This window comes from Malaclemys terrapin, chromosome 10, assembly GCF_027887155.1.
Source record: "Malaclemys terrapin pileata isolate rMalTer1 chromosome 10, rMalTer1.hap1, whole genome shotgun sequence".
NCBI classification, from domain to species: Eukaryota; Metazoa; Chordata; order Testudines; family Emydidae; genus Malaclemys; species Malaclemys terrapin.
The window spans coordinates 47,854,312-47,871,880 of record NC_071514.1 but is presented as its reverse complement, the minus strand read 5'-3'; the positions used below and the strand labels follow the sequence as shown (position 1 = coordinate 47,871,880).

Here is a 17,569-nt window from a genome sequence, read left to right as displayed (position 1 = left end):
CCTGCTTCTACAGCACATTACAGTCCTCCCAAAACCCCGTGAGTGATATTGTGGGTGGTGCTGTGCCACTTTAACATGCAGGCAGATTGAGCCTACTGTTGGGACTCATTAAGAAAGGTATAGATAATAAGACAGAAAATATCATATTGCCTCTATATAAATCCATGGTACGCCCACATCTTGAATACTGCTTGCAGATGTGGTCGCCCCATCTCAAAAAAGATATATTGGAATTGAAAAAGGTTCAGAAAAGGGCAACAAAAATTATTAGGGGTATGGAACGGGTTCCATATGGGGAACAATTAATAAGACTGGGACTTTTCAGCTTGGAAAAGAGACGACTAAGGGGGGATATGATAGAGGTCTATAAAATCATGACTGGTGTGGAGAAAGTATATAAGGAAGTGTTATTTACTCCTTCTCATAACACAGGAACTAGGGGTCCAAATGAAATTAATAGGCAGCAGGTTTAAAACAAACAAAAGGAAGTATTTTTTCACACAACGCATGGTCAACCTGTGGAATTCCTTGCCAGAGGATGTTGTGAAGGCCAAGACTATAATGGGGTTCAAAAAAGAACTAGATAAGTTCATGGAGGATAGATCCATCAATGGCTATTAGCCAGGATAGGCAGGGATGGTCTCCCTAACCTGTTTGCCAGAAGCTGGGAATGGGCAACAGGGGATGGATCACTTGATGATTACCTGTTCTGTTCCTTCCCTCTGGGGCACCTGGCATTGGCCACTATTGGAAGACAGGATACAGGGCTAGAGGGACCTTTGGTCTGATCCAGTATGGCCGTTCTTATGAGCCACAGGGAGGAATGACTTACTCAACACTGTATGGAGCGCCATGTGGAGCACTGTGCCTTTAAGAGGCTCTGGGAAGAGCTAGTTGAAACTGGTGATAACTGAACACCACCGGCCAGGATTAGGCCTAGACAGCTCTTGGCTTCCAGATGCCTCCTCCATCACCTGGATCATGCTGCCTAACAAATACAGCCATACTAATCATAATGGAACAGGAGGTGAAGCCAGGGGATGAAAAGCTGGAGGGAGGCAGGTCCTGTGAATGGGAAGAGAGGTGGGGCCATGCCCAATGTGGGGAGCAGGTTGCCCCAGTCAATCTTATTACTAAGATGGGGGTCACACAAGAACATGTTGAGAACCTCTGATTTATTCCACAAAGTGTCCATTAGCAGATCCCGATTGTCTCTAGTCTACCCAGTGTCCAGCACTGCTCACTAATACCTGTTGCCAACTCTTGGTCCATGGTTCATTGGTGAGTGCTTCAGTGCATGTCTGCAATTCCAAGCTGGCTGGAGCTGGAGCTCCCACTGAATGGTCCTGCTCCCTGAATGGATGAGCCTAAAATAGGTCTGTGATCACAAATTCTAGATGTGCTCGTCCCACAGTGGTGCCAGCTGCCCTGCTTCTGTGTTCGTTTATGCTAGTAACCTTAGAATCATAGAAGATTAGGTTTGGAAGAGACCTCAGGAAGTCATCTAGTCCAACCCCCTGCTCAAAGCAGAACCAACCCCAACTAAATCATCCCAGCCAGGGCTTTGTCAAGCCGGGCCTTAAAAACCTCTAAGAATGGAGATTCCACCACCTCCCTAGGTAACCCATTCCAGTGCTTCACCACCCACCTAGTGAAATAATTAATGAGATATCCATCTCCTAGAACTGGAAGGGACCTTGAAAGGTCATCGAGTCCAGTCCCCTGCCTTCACTAGCTGGACCAAGTACTGATTTTGCCCCAGATCCCTAAGTGGCCCCCTCAAGGATTGAATTCACAACCCTCGGTTTAACAGGCCAATGCTCAAACCACTGAGCTATCCCTCCCCCAATTAGTGTTTCCTAATATCCAACCTAGACCTCCCCCACTGCAGCTTGAGACCATTGCTACTTGTTCTGTCATCTGCCACCACTGAGAACAGCCGTGCTCCATTCTCTTTGAACTTTGTTTGCTACAAAATCCATCTGGAGCTAAATGAATTAAAAAGGGGCATGAGCACAGCAGGTGGGGTGAGCTACTGAGCTTGTTTATCCATATAGGGCCTGATCCTGCTCTCACTTAAGTCAGTAGCAAAATTCCCATTGGCCTGATCCATCTATACCTGTGCACTGTAGGTGTAAAATATTAGGGGCAAAATCCTGACTGTATTGAACACATAGGAGCTTTATCATTGGCTTAATGGGGCCAGAATTTCACCCTCTGTCCTGAATTATCATCTGAACTAAGGCCCTTTGTACCACTTTGGACAGTGACATTAACATGGGTGTGAATGGAATTAAGCCCACTTTGCCCCTCCAGAGTAGTGTCAAGGGGCCTAAGGCCTTGTTTACACTGCAGAGTTTTGTTGGCAAAAGGCAGGTTTTGGTGGCAAAACAGTGGAGGTGTACACACTGCGATGCCAGTTTTAGCGAAAAAACTCTTCAGTTTTGGCGACAAAATGAAACCACCTCGACGAGAAGCATAGAGCTTTTTGTGCAAAAGTTTTGGCAACAAAGAGCCAGTGTAGATGCTGCCGTTCATTATGTCGACATAACTGGCCTCCCCCAGTATCCCATGATGCCCATTGTGCCCCCTCTGCTCACTGTTTTCAACTCAGCTGCTCTGCATGCATGTGCCCTGTGACATTGCACCCCATATTCATCATAGTAATATTATTATAATATGGTTATGGCAAGTGTAGCTTGAGTTTAAGAATCTGCAGCCCATTTGTATAATCAGTTAGGATGAGAGATTGTGAATTCAAATCCAATCTATCTAATATATTAAGCTTAAATTGCATTTTTGTTTATTTGCTAGGTAATCTGCTTTGATCTCTTTGCTATCACTTATAATCACTTAAAATCTATCATTTGTAGTTAATAAACATGTTTTTGCTTTATCTGAAGCAGTGAGCTTGGAATGAAGTCTGTGGGAATCTTACCTCAGAAGGGCTGTTGCATATTCCTCTCCACATTGAGGGGGAGGAGAACTGGATAATAAATTCATACTGGTTGGGGTGGTATCACTCTGGGGGTCCTAGACTGGAAAGCTGGAGGTTATTTTGGCTGTAGCTTCTCTGTTGTTGGTTCACATGCAGTGGCTGGTCAGAGAGCCTGCATGGAACTGCAGCTGTGTGTGTCACTACCTGTGTGTATGCTGGTGAAAGTGTAAGACTAGGAACCATGTCTGCAGCTTGTCACAGCAGCACAGCGGGAAAGGAAGCCCAGGCTGCTGGGTCAGAGGGCTCAGCGGTACCCCAGTTCCAGGTGGCACCGGGTGGAGGGCGGTCACTCTCATACCTCTTAACAAGGTGCAGTTTGCAGTCCTCCCTCACCAGCTGCTACCCACCGGCTGGTGCAGACAGGGAGTCAGGTGTTGGCCCTGCCCTTCACCTTACTGAGCTGCCCCACTTGAGAATCCAGCTCTGAGAGCAGCACTATTCTGCCCCGGGTTCTTACTCCTGTTCTCCTGCGACACACACATTCCTACAACGAAGGAGGGATGGGATCAGCATGGTGAACAAAGGGCTTGTCATAACAGATCAAACCAAATATCCACTGTCTTTGACAGTGGCCAATACCAGCTGCCCCCAGAAAGGTGTGAGAAAGCTCTTGATGGACAGCTATGCATTAACATTAACAGTTGCTGCCCTGAATCATGATGGTTCATAGCCCATATACATTTTCATTGTGGCTAATACAACTATGAACATTCTTATGTCAATGGTCCCATTTGTCCATTGCCCCACACCTGGGGCAGGCATTTATATCATTGTAAGATAGGTGTAAAATGCTACCAAATTAGAAGGATAGGGCCAGCTTCTCACCTACACTAAACTTGACACTGCTCTAGAGGGGCTAAGTGGGGTCAGTTCCATTCACACCCATGTTAAGGTCACTATCCAGAGTGGTACAAGAGCCTTGGGTTAAATAACAATTCAGGATAGAGCGTGAAATCCCAGACCATTATGTCAGTGGCATAGCTCCTATTGACATCAGTGGGGTCAGGATTTCACCTCTAGTGTTTTACACCTACAGGATAAGACCCCAGTTAAACAGCCCACCCCACACCCTCCTGAGCATCAAACTGTGCTAACCTTATCCCTATTCCTCTACAGGTTTATTTTGCACCAGGAATGAAGTCTTCAGAATACTATTATTTATTGTGTGGATTACGGTATCCTTAGCACTGGTGTGCAAGGCACTGTACAAACATATAACAAAGAGACAGGGATGCTGCTTTCCAACCCAAGGAGATGAAAGGCCATGTTTACACCATTGGAAGATGTTGCTGCTTTGCATTCAGGGGGCTATTTAAAGGGATTTAAAGTGCTGCGTTCCACTGATTGTAAAGAGGAAGGAAAGACTGTTTGATTTTAGGCCAGATTCTGCCCTGAGTTCCCCCCTTGAGGGATCAAATTGAGCCAGTGAGGTTGCATGAGGGTGGCAAAGGGAGGAGTGCCCCCCCAGCATTACACCCCATTGTGCTGTGGTGGTGCTGGTGCAGGGCCAAAGAGCCCTGTGGTCTCATCAAGGTGAGTTGAGGATGTTGTGGCAAGCATTCTTTGAATATCATGACTTTTGCCAGCAAAAAAAAGCGTCTGTTCCTGAGTTTTCAGTATGCAGGACCCAGATATGATAGTGAGGAGGACCATGTAAGGAGAGAGAGAGAGGCCTTTCAGAGCTCCACACCCCCCTGCCCTCACCCCTTCCACTACAAACACACCAGATTTAGAGATTCATGTTATTGTCCCATCCTTGCCTTTTGAAATGCACTGGGTCTGCTTATATACGGAGGAGAATGGCGGCCTCTAGTGGCACATGCTGGGATAAACATTTGACACAGGAAGAGAAGATTGGCTTGTCTGGAGACTCAGGATTGCTGCAGTTTGAAAGTAAAACTGCAAGACGGATTGTCCCATTCCCACCCAGCTCCCCTTATCTGTGGAAATAGAACAAGGCATCAGGTTTCCTCCCAGGGTATCCCTACACTGTGCAGTTACAGTCATGGAATCCCAATTCCTTTTGTTGCAGAGTTGTGACTCACATTGTAGGGCTGATGGTCAAGTGAGTGATGCAGCTGGGAAGGGACAGAAAGAAAAGGTTCCTTCTTGATGGATGGGCCTCCTGCAATGCGTTTTCAGAATTCCAGACTCTCAGCCATAGCCTTTACCTACAAAACCATCCCCCCTTGGGCATCAGTTGTATGTTCAGGCCTTTTTTTTAACTAAGAGCTTCAGCCAGGTAACTGCAGTCCTGGAGCATTAATATCCCATCTGCACTTGAGGTTCCACTGAATAACACTGCCCCCTGGGCCAGAGCCCCACCATGTGCAGACCAGGTAGAGCATTTAAGGCCATAGCCAGTGGAAGTCTCTGGAGATGTAACACACACAGGGAAGGGGCAGGACAAGGTGAGATTCTTAGAGCACCTCTAGGCTCAGTTGGCCTCGCATCTCAGCTTTGCCCTGGGTCTGCATGTACATCTCAGGCTCCTCCCTCTCCCAACAGGTCTCCAGACAGGCACCCGGGAGGAAGAATTGCCCCCTAACCTCTCCCCATTGTGTTCCAGAGTGACCGTAGAAGATGTCGAACCAGAGTACTGGTGACACCAAGCCCCCATGTTTACCCCGGAATGGACTAGTGAAGATCCCCAACCAGCCCAATGGACTTGGCTCTGCCAGCATCACCAAAGGGACACCAGCAGTGAAAAACCGGCTGTGCCAGCCTTCTTCCATGCCTGCTATCATCAGCCCAGCCTTATCCAATCACAGTGACCTTCCCATACCCAGTCTGGCATCACCACTGTCCTTGGCAACTCTGGCAGGGGTGCCGTCCCCTTCTGGCACCTCCATGGTGGGACTGAACTTGAGTGAGGCCTCCTCGACAAATGAGCACCCCTCCCCAGAGAGGCACCCTGGCTCCCCCACGGAAAGGCAGCTTGCTGTGGATGAGAAGATCCTCAACCGTTTGTTCTGGTACTTTTCAGCCTGTGAGAAATGTGTCCTGGCCCAGGTGTGTAAGGTGTGGAGGCGGGTCCTGTACCAGTCCAAGTTCTGGGTAGGCCTGACACCAGTGCTGCACACCAAAGAGCTCTACAATACCCTGCCCAGTGGTGAGAAGGAGTTTGTTAACCTCCAGGGCTTTGCTGTCCGGGGCTTTGACAGCTTTTGTCTGGTGGGGGTCTCAGACCTGGACATTTGTGAATTCATTGACAACTACCCCCTGTCCAAGAAAGGGGTGAAGTCCATGAGCCTTAAGAGATCGACCATCACGGATGCAGGGCTCGAGGTAGGTCTCCTGCCCCCACTCTGGCTACCGGGAACCACCGACATGCGGCTGAGTGATGGAAGACTCTTGTTCACTGCAGTCCAGCTCCCGGGAGCAAGGCAGGGTTCTTCCTAGTCACATGTTTTCTAGCGTTCTCTCCAGTCTGGTTTGAAATGTCTCAAATGATGGTGCTCCCAGCACTTCCTGGGAAGCCTTTTCCACAGCCCCATAGAACTCACTAATTTGCCATTGCTGAATTCCATCCCATTATTCCTTATGATCCCAAAACAATCCTGCCTCTCTTTGGGGTCTGAATTCCATCCAATCTCTCTCTGGTGAGCCGTGCCTGCTATTTCTGGGTCAAACACACCACAGCTGGACTGTTGTTATTACAGAAGTAGCACCTCAGGTCCCAATTGTGAGCAGGGCCCCATTGTGGTAGGTGCTGTATAGACACACCGTCACTGCCCCAAAGAGCTCAGAATCTCAGGCAAGAGACGGGAAGGAAGTGTTGTTATGTCCATTGTATGTATGGGCAGCTGAGGCCCAGAGGGATTTTAAGTGAATTGTCCAAGATCACATAGGAAGGCTGTGGTAGAGCGAGGAATTGAATCCACCTGACCTAAGGTTTAGGCCAGTGCCTTAGCCACAAGATCAGCCTAACACCTCTCTGATTGCTGGTGTGAGCCTCTGCCTAAGCTGCCCAGACTCTCCCTTGCCATAGTGCCAGTGCAGTGCAAGAGAAAACACACTCCTTTAATTCTGTAGCCACAGTCCAGAGAGAATGCTGTGTATCCAAATATATTGGCTACAAATTCCCATGATTCCTCCCTTCCCTGGGAGGCTGGGAGCTAGTTAAACAGATCTGTGTCAGCTAAACAGATTGCTTCCTTTTGACACCCCCATAGTTCCACCTCACTGTCTTCCCTCGGAGTTGGAATACAGTAACTCCCCACTTAACGTCCCCTTGCTTAACGTTGTTTCGATCTTACATCCCTGCTCAATTATAGAACATGCTCCATTTAAAGTTGTGCAATGTTTTGCTATAACATTGTTTGGCTGCCTGCTTTGTCCACAGCTGGCAGCCCCCCTATCAGCTCTCCTATGCCCCCCCACCAACAGCGCCTCCTGCCTGCCGGCAGACCCCGCAGATCAGCGCTTTCCCCCTCCTCCCCACACCTCCTGCCCATGGCAATCAGCTGGCTTGTAGCGTTCAGGAGGCAGGGAAGGGAGGGGGAGCCCGCGCGCCATGTTCTCGCTTCTCCCTCCTCCCTCCTGCCTCCTGAACGCTGCAAGCAGGATGATTGCCTCGGGCAGGAGGCAGAGGAGGGAGCGGGGAGAAGCGAGGATGCAGTGTGCGGAGTAAGGCGGGGGGGGAGAAGAGGCATGTTAAGGGTGGGGGCTTGGGGGAAGGGGTGGCATGGGCGGGCCAAGGGTTGAGCCCCCTGTCCTTGGTGCTTGCAGAGTAGGGGAAGCTGCTGCTGCTGCTGCACAACATGCTTTTCCTAGCCTATAGCACCTTCAGCCTCCTTGCCTGCCTCATTGTCTCCAGTGCCAGTGGGCTGTGCCTGTGTGGGCTAAGGCGGGGGCACCTCCCAACTATAGTACTGTACTATATGGCAAAAAAAAAAATTCCCTGGAACCTACCCCCCACCCCAGTTTACATTCATTCTTATGGGGAAATTGGATTCGCTTAACATCGTTTCACTTAAAGTCGCATTTTTCAAGAACATAACTACAACGTTAAGTGACAAGTATCAGAGAGGTAGCCATGTTAGTCTGGATCTGTAAAAAGCGACAAAGAGTCCTGTGGCACCTTATAGACTAACAGATGTATTGGAGCATAAGTTTTCGTGGGTGAATACTCACTTTGTCAGATGCATGTCAGATGCAATGTTAAGTGAGGAGTTACTGTACTAGATTCACTGCCCCCTGCTGGCACCTGAAGGAGTGAGCACCTGAGGTCTGGGATCAAGCTGAGAAAGCCTGCATGGTATGACATAACACTCATCCCCGGGCAACTGAGTCAGCCTGAGTGGATCATTATGGACAGGGCCCAGTCTCATCACTCCTTAGTCTCTGCACTCAGCAGCACTTCTGCATTATGGAGGTGAGCCAGGCCCCCATGCTGAGCTCCCCTCATTCTCCCCAGGGGGCAGGACTCCGCAGGCCTGGGACTCACTTCTGTTTTTTTGCTTATCTTCCTAAAAGCTAATGCATCAGGGTTTTAGCCAGGCACCTGCAGGGGCGAGGAAGGATTTTTTTCCCTTCCAACGTATGCTGAGGTGGGGAGTTGATCTTCTTCCTCGGAAGAATCATTGATGGCCACAGCTGGAGATGGGACACTGAGTGATATGGCAGGGCTCTGAGGTGGTACCAAGAATTCTTTCGCTCGGGTGTGTGGCTGGCTGGTTCTTGTTCATGTGCTCAGGGTCTAGCTGATCTCCCTGTGTGTGCTTGGGAAGGAATTTCCCACAGGTCAGACTGGCAGTGCCTTCCTCTGGCTTGCCTTCCTCTGCAGCATGTGGGTGAAGGTCACTTTCTAGGATTATCTGGGTGCATCTCACTTAATCATTTCTCTGCCATTCCATTTGCCTTGGGCATTGGTACATGTCAGTCCCTCCTTTTCTCTGCCTAGTCTCCCATGGGCTGTAATCCTTTGGGCTGAGTTCAGTTGTTGGGTATAGTGTGCAGGTGCTGGGTGATGTCAGTGGACTTATGGACAGGAGGTCAGATTGTCACAAGATGGTCTGGTGGTCCCTTCTGGCCTTAAACTCTATGACTCCCCATCTTCTCCTCCACTTCCTTGCCACATTCTAAGCGAAATCTGGCCCCGGGCACAAACCTTTGATAGGGCAGAATAAAGGCCCTTTACTCCATTGCCCTTTAAAACAATCTGGCCATAATAATATTGTCACCTAGCTTTTCTGCAGGACTTTTCATCCACAGATCCCACAGCATTGTACCAAGGAGGCAAGTATTATTCTCTCCATTTTATACATGGGGAAACTGAAACACAAAAAGGTTAAGTGACTTGCCCAGGGGTCATCCAAAAGGTCATGGGCTGACCTGGGAATAAAACCCAGGTCTCCAGAGTCTTGGACCAATACCTGCACTACTGAAACAACTTTTCAATGCCCCCAGGATTGTTGTGGCTTTTGCTCTTTACACAACAAGAATAATATAAAGAAATCACAAGATACACAAGCATGCCAGGCCCTAACTATGTCCATCCTACTGCTCTGGCTGGTTTCTGGTGGCATCTAAAATGGAGAGCATGGTGAGCTCCACAAGAGAGCACGGTGAACGCCACAAGAAGGCTCACAAATATTGAAAGGGATACTACCATCTTCTTATACACTGCTGTTACACACACAGGAAAGGTGTAGTTAAATTTCCAAGGCTAGCCTCAACTCAGCCCCATATTTCCCCTGCCTTTTCAGCGAGGAGACTGCTCATCAGTGCTCCATAAGCAGAAAGTCCACTCTGCTGTGTGTATCCATTCCAGCAGAGCCCTCCATAGCTGTGTGCTGGTAAAGCCCATTCCCAGTCTTCCAGCCTTCGTCAGCTACAGGGCAAGGAATCTCTGCCACCCATCAGGAGTATGCCATAAACTTGGCGCTGTTTACCTCTATCCCAGACACCTGCCCCTTTTGCAGCATGAGGGAGACCCTGGCGCATGTTTACCTGGAGTGCGCCAGGCTTCAGCCCCTATTCCGGCTCCTCACGGATATTTTGTTAAGATTTTGGTTGTACTTTTCTCCTCACCTTTTTATTTATGCACAAAGTCATGGGACCTCCTGGTCAACTTCCTCCTGGCCCTAGCGAAACTGGCCATCTATAAAACCAAGAGTGAGGAGGTTGGCTGATGGAGTCTCCTGTGACTGTGGGGCCTATTTCAGGTCCTCCGTTCGTTCACGTATCCGGGCAGAGTTCCTCTGGGCGGCGTCCGCTGGCTCCCTTGACGCCTTCAAGGAGCAGTGGGCGCTGTCCGAGGTTCTGTGCTCGGTGTCCCCGTCTGGTTTGCTTCGTTTGACCCTTTGACCTCACTCCTGTCCCTGTTCTTTTATTAGTTGTCCCCTGTAATTTTTTTGGTCTCCAGATCCTGTGGACCCCCCCCCCCCTTAGGCTGGGGGGAGATCCTTTAGCAGTGAATCCCAATAGGATCAGGAGTGTGCCAGAGTGGATTACAAGCCAGTAAACCTTGGGATGTGAGTGCCATGCTGGAAAGAGTCCCCCAGATTTGTAAGTTGGTGTTCCCTAGTGCCAGGGTGGCTGCTGCCAGAGCAGTGTGCAGTACCCAGGCAGAGAAAGGGGAGATGCTCTGGCTGCATCCTGGCTCCCTAAGCCTACAACATATGACTTGGTGATTAACCCAAAGGGAGGGGATACAGGAGGAAGGTGGACATTAAAATGACATCTTGCTGGAGGTCCCAAGAAGAGCTTCCCCCTCCCTCCCTCAGGCACATAGGATTGACTGCAGAGCAGAGATGGTGGGCCAGGTGGGGCAGGGTGTGACCACTGGGATACATGGGAAGGTCAAGGTGAGACAAGGCTTCACATCTGGTCTGTAGCAGGCTGGAGAGAGATGATGCTGGTCAGAATGTAGTGTGTGGATGGGGATGTTGGTGAGCTAGAGACCACAGGGGAAATGTGAATGAAGAGGACTGTGACGTCTAGGTGGAGTGTGGGCGGGGACCCAGGAGCAGAGTTACTGTTATGTTGGAGTCTCAGCTGTGTACATCAAGCATTTGTGTTTTACGTGTTGTTTTGAAGGCAATATATTTCTGACAGTGTCTCTGCCTTAACAGAGAGCTTTAGTCTGGGGCAGTGGTTCTCAACTTATTACACATTGTGGGCGGCATATGTGGCTCACAATGTGTTACCTGGGCCACAGAGGCTGGGTGGCAGGGCAGCGGCAGGCTGCCTGCGCTGGACCCCTGCTGCGTGGCTGCCCCAGAATCCAGAGGTTGCAGGGCCAGAGCCAGGTGGCTGCCCCAGATCCCATGGGATGGGCCAGCTGCCCCGACCTTGGACCTCTCCCACACGGGATGGGCTGGACCCCCGCCCCCCACTAAACAGTTGCCCCAGACTGCCCTGGAACTCACGGGGCTAAGCAGCTGCTCGAACCCAATAGGCAGGCCAGCAGCCTCAGACTCCCACCACACAGGGCGGGCTGGTTGCCCTGACCCCAGACCCACACCCCAGGACCTCACTGCACAGCTGCCCCAGACTGGGGCCGGGCAGCTGCCCTGGAGCTCACAGGTCTGGGCGGCTGCCCCAGACCCCGGGCCCCCAACCACATGGGACCAGCAGCCTCGGACCCCCAACCCCACAGGGCCAGCCAGCTTCCCTGACCCCGGACCTCCACCATGTGGCTGCCCCAGACCCCAGAGCTTGCGGAGCTGGGTGGCTGCCCCAGACCTCAGGCCCAAAACCCCATGAGGCCAGCCAGCAGTCCCGGATATTTCTCAGCTGAAGTGAACTCTGTGTCCATGTCTACACTATGGGGACAATAGTGGCATAGTTATGTCACCGTAGCTATGCCAGTATAACCCTGTAATGTAGACATGGCTGCAGAGCTCACTGTAGCTGAGAGACATCTGTGAGCATGTGAGCATTACCAACATACTTTCTCACTTTAACAAACTTCTGTTGAGATGGAGGGGGATTTTTCTTTGCTGAAGAAACACCACTTCCCCGAGCAACACTAGCGAGGTCAACAGAAGCATTCTTCCATTGACCTAGTGTAGCAGGGTGGTCACCCCGCTCCGGTGTGGAAGGGGTTAAAAACAGCCCTGGGAAAGGGCTGCCCTGGGGAACCAATCAGGAGGCAGCTTGAGGCAGCCAATCAGGGCCTGACTGGGTGTATAAGAAGGCCTAAGGGAGGAGCTGGGACAGAGTCTCTCTCTAGCTTTGGAGAGAGATGGACCTAGCTGCCTGAAGGAGCAAAGGGTACTTTGGACAGAGCAGCACTGGGGGGAGGGCAAAAGGAGCTGGGGAGCTCCAGCCTGGCAACTCCCCAGGCTGAGGCCTTGATCAAGGCTGACACAGGTACTGGGGCTGGGAGGTGCAGCCTGGGAATAGGTGGAGGCAGCTGGTCTGACCCCCTTGCCAATGATGAGTGGCCATTATGGACTGCAGTATGCCCCAGTGAGGGGGGCTAGGTGATGACTGGTAATAGCCCCTGAGGCAAGGTAAGTATAGAGGGTTCTGGGTTCCTGTGGAAGGGGAGACCCAGAGTATGGGGGTACTGCTGGGGAAGAACCCTGAGGAAAAGGGTCACTGGGGTCCGGGTGGGATACGGGGGCCTGAGGCAGGTGTGCCACTAGCCAGCAGAGGGCACTCCAAGGCTGGAAAAGAGCTAATTCCCAGGATGGGAGGTGCTGCACAGGTGAGTCTCGACCTTGCTACACTTGGTGAAGAATGTGGGCATAAATGGTCACCCTGATACAACGGGAAGGGACAGGACTGGGGCTATTGCCAGACAGAGGAAGGGACGATGGATCCCGGCTACACTGGGGTTTTCTTGGTGGAGGCCCCAGGTGCTATCCCTGGTTGGGGACAGGCATCAGCGCCCTGGTGAAAAGGGACTGATGAACCAGAGGGGTGAAAGGGATCCCTGCTGCAAGGGATCTGGGAGACCCAAGAGAGACTCTGGGAGGTGCAGTGGGCCCTCCATTAACAGTTGGGGCAGCTGGTGGAAAAGCAGCAGGCCCTGATAAAACTACTTCGGAGGGAGTTTCAGAGGAGCCGCCGAGAGTGTGATGGAAAGCTGAGCACCAGGGCCAGGAGGCCTGAGGCAGAGTGCAGGGCTTGTTATGCCTGTGGGAGGCAGGGACATTTGAGATGGGATTGTCCCTACTGGGTTGGGGGCAAGGAGCCTCACCCAGAACAGGGGAAGGAACAAGACTCTGGGAAGCGCTGTTGGGTGAAGAAACCCAAGACGGGACCGACATGTTGGGCCTGTAGGCAGCGAGGGCACCTATGGAGGGATTGCCCAGGCCCAGGGACTGGAAAAGGCCCGTGGCTGGGAGGAGGCAAGGAGCTTGCTTCTTGTGCCAGGAGAGGGGCCATATTAGGAGACACTGCCCATTCAAGGGATGAGGGGTGCAGAACGAAATGCCTAAGGACCCCGGTGGGGCGAAGGCTGTCAGGGTTGACCTGGGAGGGGGCCAGGCCCAATGGAAGTTATCCGATAAAGGTACTGCGACAGAGTTGGGCCCAGCAGGAAGCAGGGACCCAGACTGACGGAGAGCAGGTTACAGCGGGAACCCAGACCCTGAAGTTAGAGAACCTGGAGAATGTTAGCCTAGGTATGCGGCTGACGGCAGCGAAACAGGCCTGCTGGATGGCGGAGGTGGAGCTACAAAAAGCCCACAAGGAAGACCTGGCCTTAAAACTGAAGGAGAGTGAAGAAAAGCAAGTGCGACTGGCGGGACATCTCTGGGTCACACAGGCGAGAGGATCCCACCCCCCAATCCCCGGGCATTGGATTTTGAAGGGGAGTGTAGTGGGGTGGTCACTCCGGTGTGGAAGGGGTTAAAAACAGCCCTGGGGAGCCAATCAGGAGCCAGTTTGAAGCAGCCAATCAGGGCTGGGCTGGGAGTATAAGAAGGCCTAAGGGAGGAGCTGGGTCAGAGTCTCTCTAGCTTTGGAGAGAGATGGACCCAGTTGCCTGAAAGAGAAAAGGGTACCTTGGACAGAGCAGTGCTGGGGGAAGAGCAAGAGGAGCTGGGGAACTCCAGCCTGGGAACTCCCCAAGCTGAGTCCTTGATCAAGGCTGACGCAGGTACTGGGGCTGGGAGGTGCAGCCCAGGAATAGGTAGGGGCAGCTGGTCCCCATGCCAATGATGTGTGGCCATCATGGACTGCAGTTTCCCCCAGTGAGAGGGGGCTAGGTGATGACTGGCAGTAGCCACTGAGATGAGGTGGGTATAGAGGGTTGTGAGTTCCCCCAGGAGGGGAGACCCAGAAGTAAAGGGGCACTGGGGTCCGGGTGAGCCACCAGCCAGCAGAGGGTGCTCCAAGGCTGGGAAAGCACTAATTCCCAGGACAACCAGCAGGAGGCACCACACCAGTGAATCTCAACCTTGCTACACCTAGAGTAGCTGTGTGTACACCAGGGGTTAGGTAGGCGTAGCTACAGCACTGAGAGGCATTGATTTTTTTCATACCCTTGAGGGCCATAGCTATATTGGCCTACATTTTAAGTGGAGACCAGGTGGGGTGTTTGTCAGCTGCACTTATGAAAATTGAAAGTTCCACATGCTGTGCTGGGTGCTTTGAACACCCACTGTGCCTCATGTGCAGTCCTCACAGGACTCAGGCGTGTCTCTGGTGTAAGACAGCCTGGGTTAGAGTGCCACAAGAGGTTATAAGCTTCACTGGTATAGTCTCCTGAGCTTGTATGCACCATGAGCCCCACCAAACAGGCCTTCCTAAAGGTGTTACAAGCTCCACCAGGATGTGCTGAGGGGGTGTATCACTTTCCAGCAGAGCTTAGGTCTCAAGGATTTCACAGGGGTCAGAACCCAGGACTGCTGGCAGGGTCCTTTGTGAATCTGCTGTGCCTGATGTCTCCAGCAGAGCAGAGGTTCTGAGAGAGGGTAGCCCCCTAAGTCCTGGGGGAAATATTTGCATTGGTTCAGTGGGGCTCATTTACACTCAATTTCGCTGTATGTCTGAGACCTTGTGAGCCATTTTAATGGAGGAGGACACATAACATGGCAGGCCTGGCTCCATGGCCAAACAGCAGGTGACGCAGGAATTGAGCATGGAAGGGTGGCGGGAGGGAAGAAGGTGGGCTGGAGACTAACCAAAGAGAAGCTAGGGAGACATCTTCACATTGCAACCTATAACTGAGATTCAGAGGCCGCTCAGAAGAAATCTCATACTTGAGGCCTTCAGCCAGTCACCTGCAGCTCTGAGAAAGGATCTGTAGCTTGATGAACAATTGGCCAGGTGTGTTCTGGTTTGGGGGAGGTGTTTGTTTGTTTTTTCCTTCCTCTGAAGCAGCGGGGATTGGCCACAGCCGGAGATGGGACAGCCATGTGGCTTGGAAGGGTGCTCTGAGGTGGTACAGAAAATTGTCTCTCTTAGAGACTGGCTGGTGTATCTCACTCACATTCTCAGGGTTGGGGTCAGGAAGGAATTTTCCCCAGGTCTGACTGGCAGGGACCTTGGGGGTTTTCACCTTCCTCTGCAGCGTGGGACATGTTGCTTTCTAGGATCATCCAGGCATATCACACCTAATCAGTTCCCTGCCTTTACTGGGGCCTTGGGCACTGGTGAACCTGTGGCACACAGTAGTTTAGTCTCCTGAGAACTGAAAAGCTTTAGTCTAACCCCAGTTATTGTTCTCAACACATGGGTAGAATGTAGTGACCTGTGAAGTACCGGAGGTCAGGCTAGATGATGTAATGGTCCCTCTGGCCTTAAACTCCATGAATCTATGAAGTGTGGCAGAAGGATTGCCCAGTGCCCATGGGCTTGACAGCATGTCTCTTGGCAGGTGATGCTGGAGCAGATGCAGGGCGTGGTGCGCCTGGAGCTCTCTGGCTGCAATGACTTCACAGAAGCCGGACTGTGGTCAAGCCTGAACGCTCGCATCACCTCCTTGAGCATCAGCGACTGCATCAATGTGGCTGACGATGCCATCGCCGCCATCTCCCAGCTGCTGCCCAACCTGACTGAGCTCAATCTGCAGGCCTACCATGTGACGGACACAGCCTTGGCCTACTTCACTGCCAAGCAGGGCTACACCACCCACACCCTGCGCCTCAGCTCCTGCTGGGAGATCACCAACCATGGGGTGGTCAACATGGTGCACAGCCTGCCCAACCTGAGTGTGCTGAGTCTCTCTGGCTGTTCCAAGGTGACTGATGATGGGGTGGAGCTCGTGGCTGAGAACCTGCGGAAGCTAAGGAGCTTGGACCTGTCATGGTGCCCTCGGATCACTGACATGGCCCTGGAGTATATCGCCTGTGACCTGCATAAACTGGAGGAGCTCGTGCTTGACAGGTAGGTGGGTAACTAAACTCTCTGCAGAGCCATCCAGGGAGGGGGTATTTGGGATCTTCGATAACCCCTAGTGTGGTGAGCTGAGACAGGAGCAGCTGGGAGTACAACTAACATTGCTCACTGTTCCCTCCCTGCTGGGAGAGGCTGGGATTAGAATAGCTGTCAGCTCCCCTACAGCATCCCCTACTGGGAGAAGCGAGGACAATACAGCTCAAGATCCTGCTCCATTACCTACAGCACCTCCTCATAGGAGAGGCTGGGGCTGAAGTGGCAGCGAGCTGCCTCTCACTCACTGCTGAGCAGCAAGAATTGTTGGGAGAAATTGCCAAACAGCAGCTTGTGACATTCCCCTCTGGTGTTATCTGGACTGGTGATCTGCTATACTCGACTCTGGGAGCCAGCCTTACCCTGCTCTGCTGTGAGAACCCCTCCACTCCTGGGCTGTTCATGCACAGCCTCTGGCATGTAACTGCTCCTTGGATTGTGCAATTGAATGACACTAGCCAATATCTCTGGTCCCAGACACAACCCTGGGAACCTCAGTCTTGCAGTGTCCAGTTATGCCTGCTAAACACTGCAAGCTTAAGCTTAAGGCATAACTGGACACTGCAAGACTGAGGTTCCCAGGGTTGTGTCTGGGACCAGAGACAAAAATTGGTATGTACCAGACTTGTTATCCCAAAGGGTGTCTGAGATGCTTCAAATCAAACACACTGCTTCAGGTAGAATAAACAAACATGAACTACAAAGATCGCTTTTAAGTGATTATAAGTCCAAGCATAACAAGTCGGATTTGGTCAAATGAAATAAAAGCAAAACACATTCTAAGCTGATCTTAACACTTTCAGTGCCCTTACAAACTTAGATGCTTCTCACCACAGGCTGGCTGGTTGCTCTTCAGCCAGGCTCTCTCCTTTGATCAGCACTTCAGTCACTTGGTGTGGTGTCTGTAGATGGAGGTGGAAGAGAGAGGAAGACCATAACAAACGTCTCTCCCTTTTATCATGTACTTTCTTCCCTCTTGGCTTTGCCCCCCCTTCAGAGTCAGGTGAGCATTCTCATAGTCCCAAACTGACCAAAGGAAGGGGGGTGACTCACTTGAGAGTCCAACAGATCCTTTTTTGTTGCCTAGGCCAGTGTCCTTTGTTCCTGTGAGGCTGGGCTGGGTTTGTCCCTTACATGCCATGATGAGGTGTGAACTGCCCCTCTGCTTCTAGAGAGTTTTGCCTGGGCTTGCTTTAAGCCATGAGGACACATTTTCAGCCTCAAATATATACATGA

At 51.5% G+C, this 17,569-nt stretch overlaps 1 protein-coding gene across 1 annotated transcript in view; it reads left to right on the top strand.

Annotated features, from left to right (window-relative positions):
• Positions 1-17,569, top strand: part of FBXL16 (F-box and leucine rich repeat protein 16) — a 76,961-nt gene that overhangs the window by 38,054 nt on the left and 21,338 nt on the right. Inside the window, exons 2-3 of the mRNA XM_054043165.1 lie at positions 5,568-6,286; positions 15,780-16,288. Of these exons, the coding sequence (XP_053899140.1) occupies positions 5,582-6,286; positions 15,780-16,288 (1,214 nt within the window). The 5' untranslated portion in view covers positions 5,568-5,581. The remainder of the gene's footprint in view (positions 1-5,567; positions 6,287-15,779; positions 16,289-17,569) is intronic.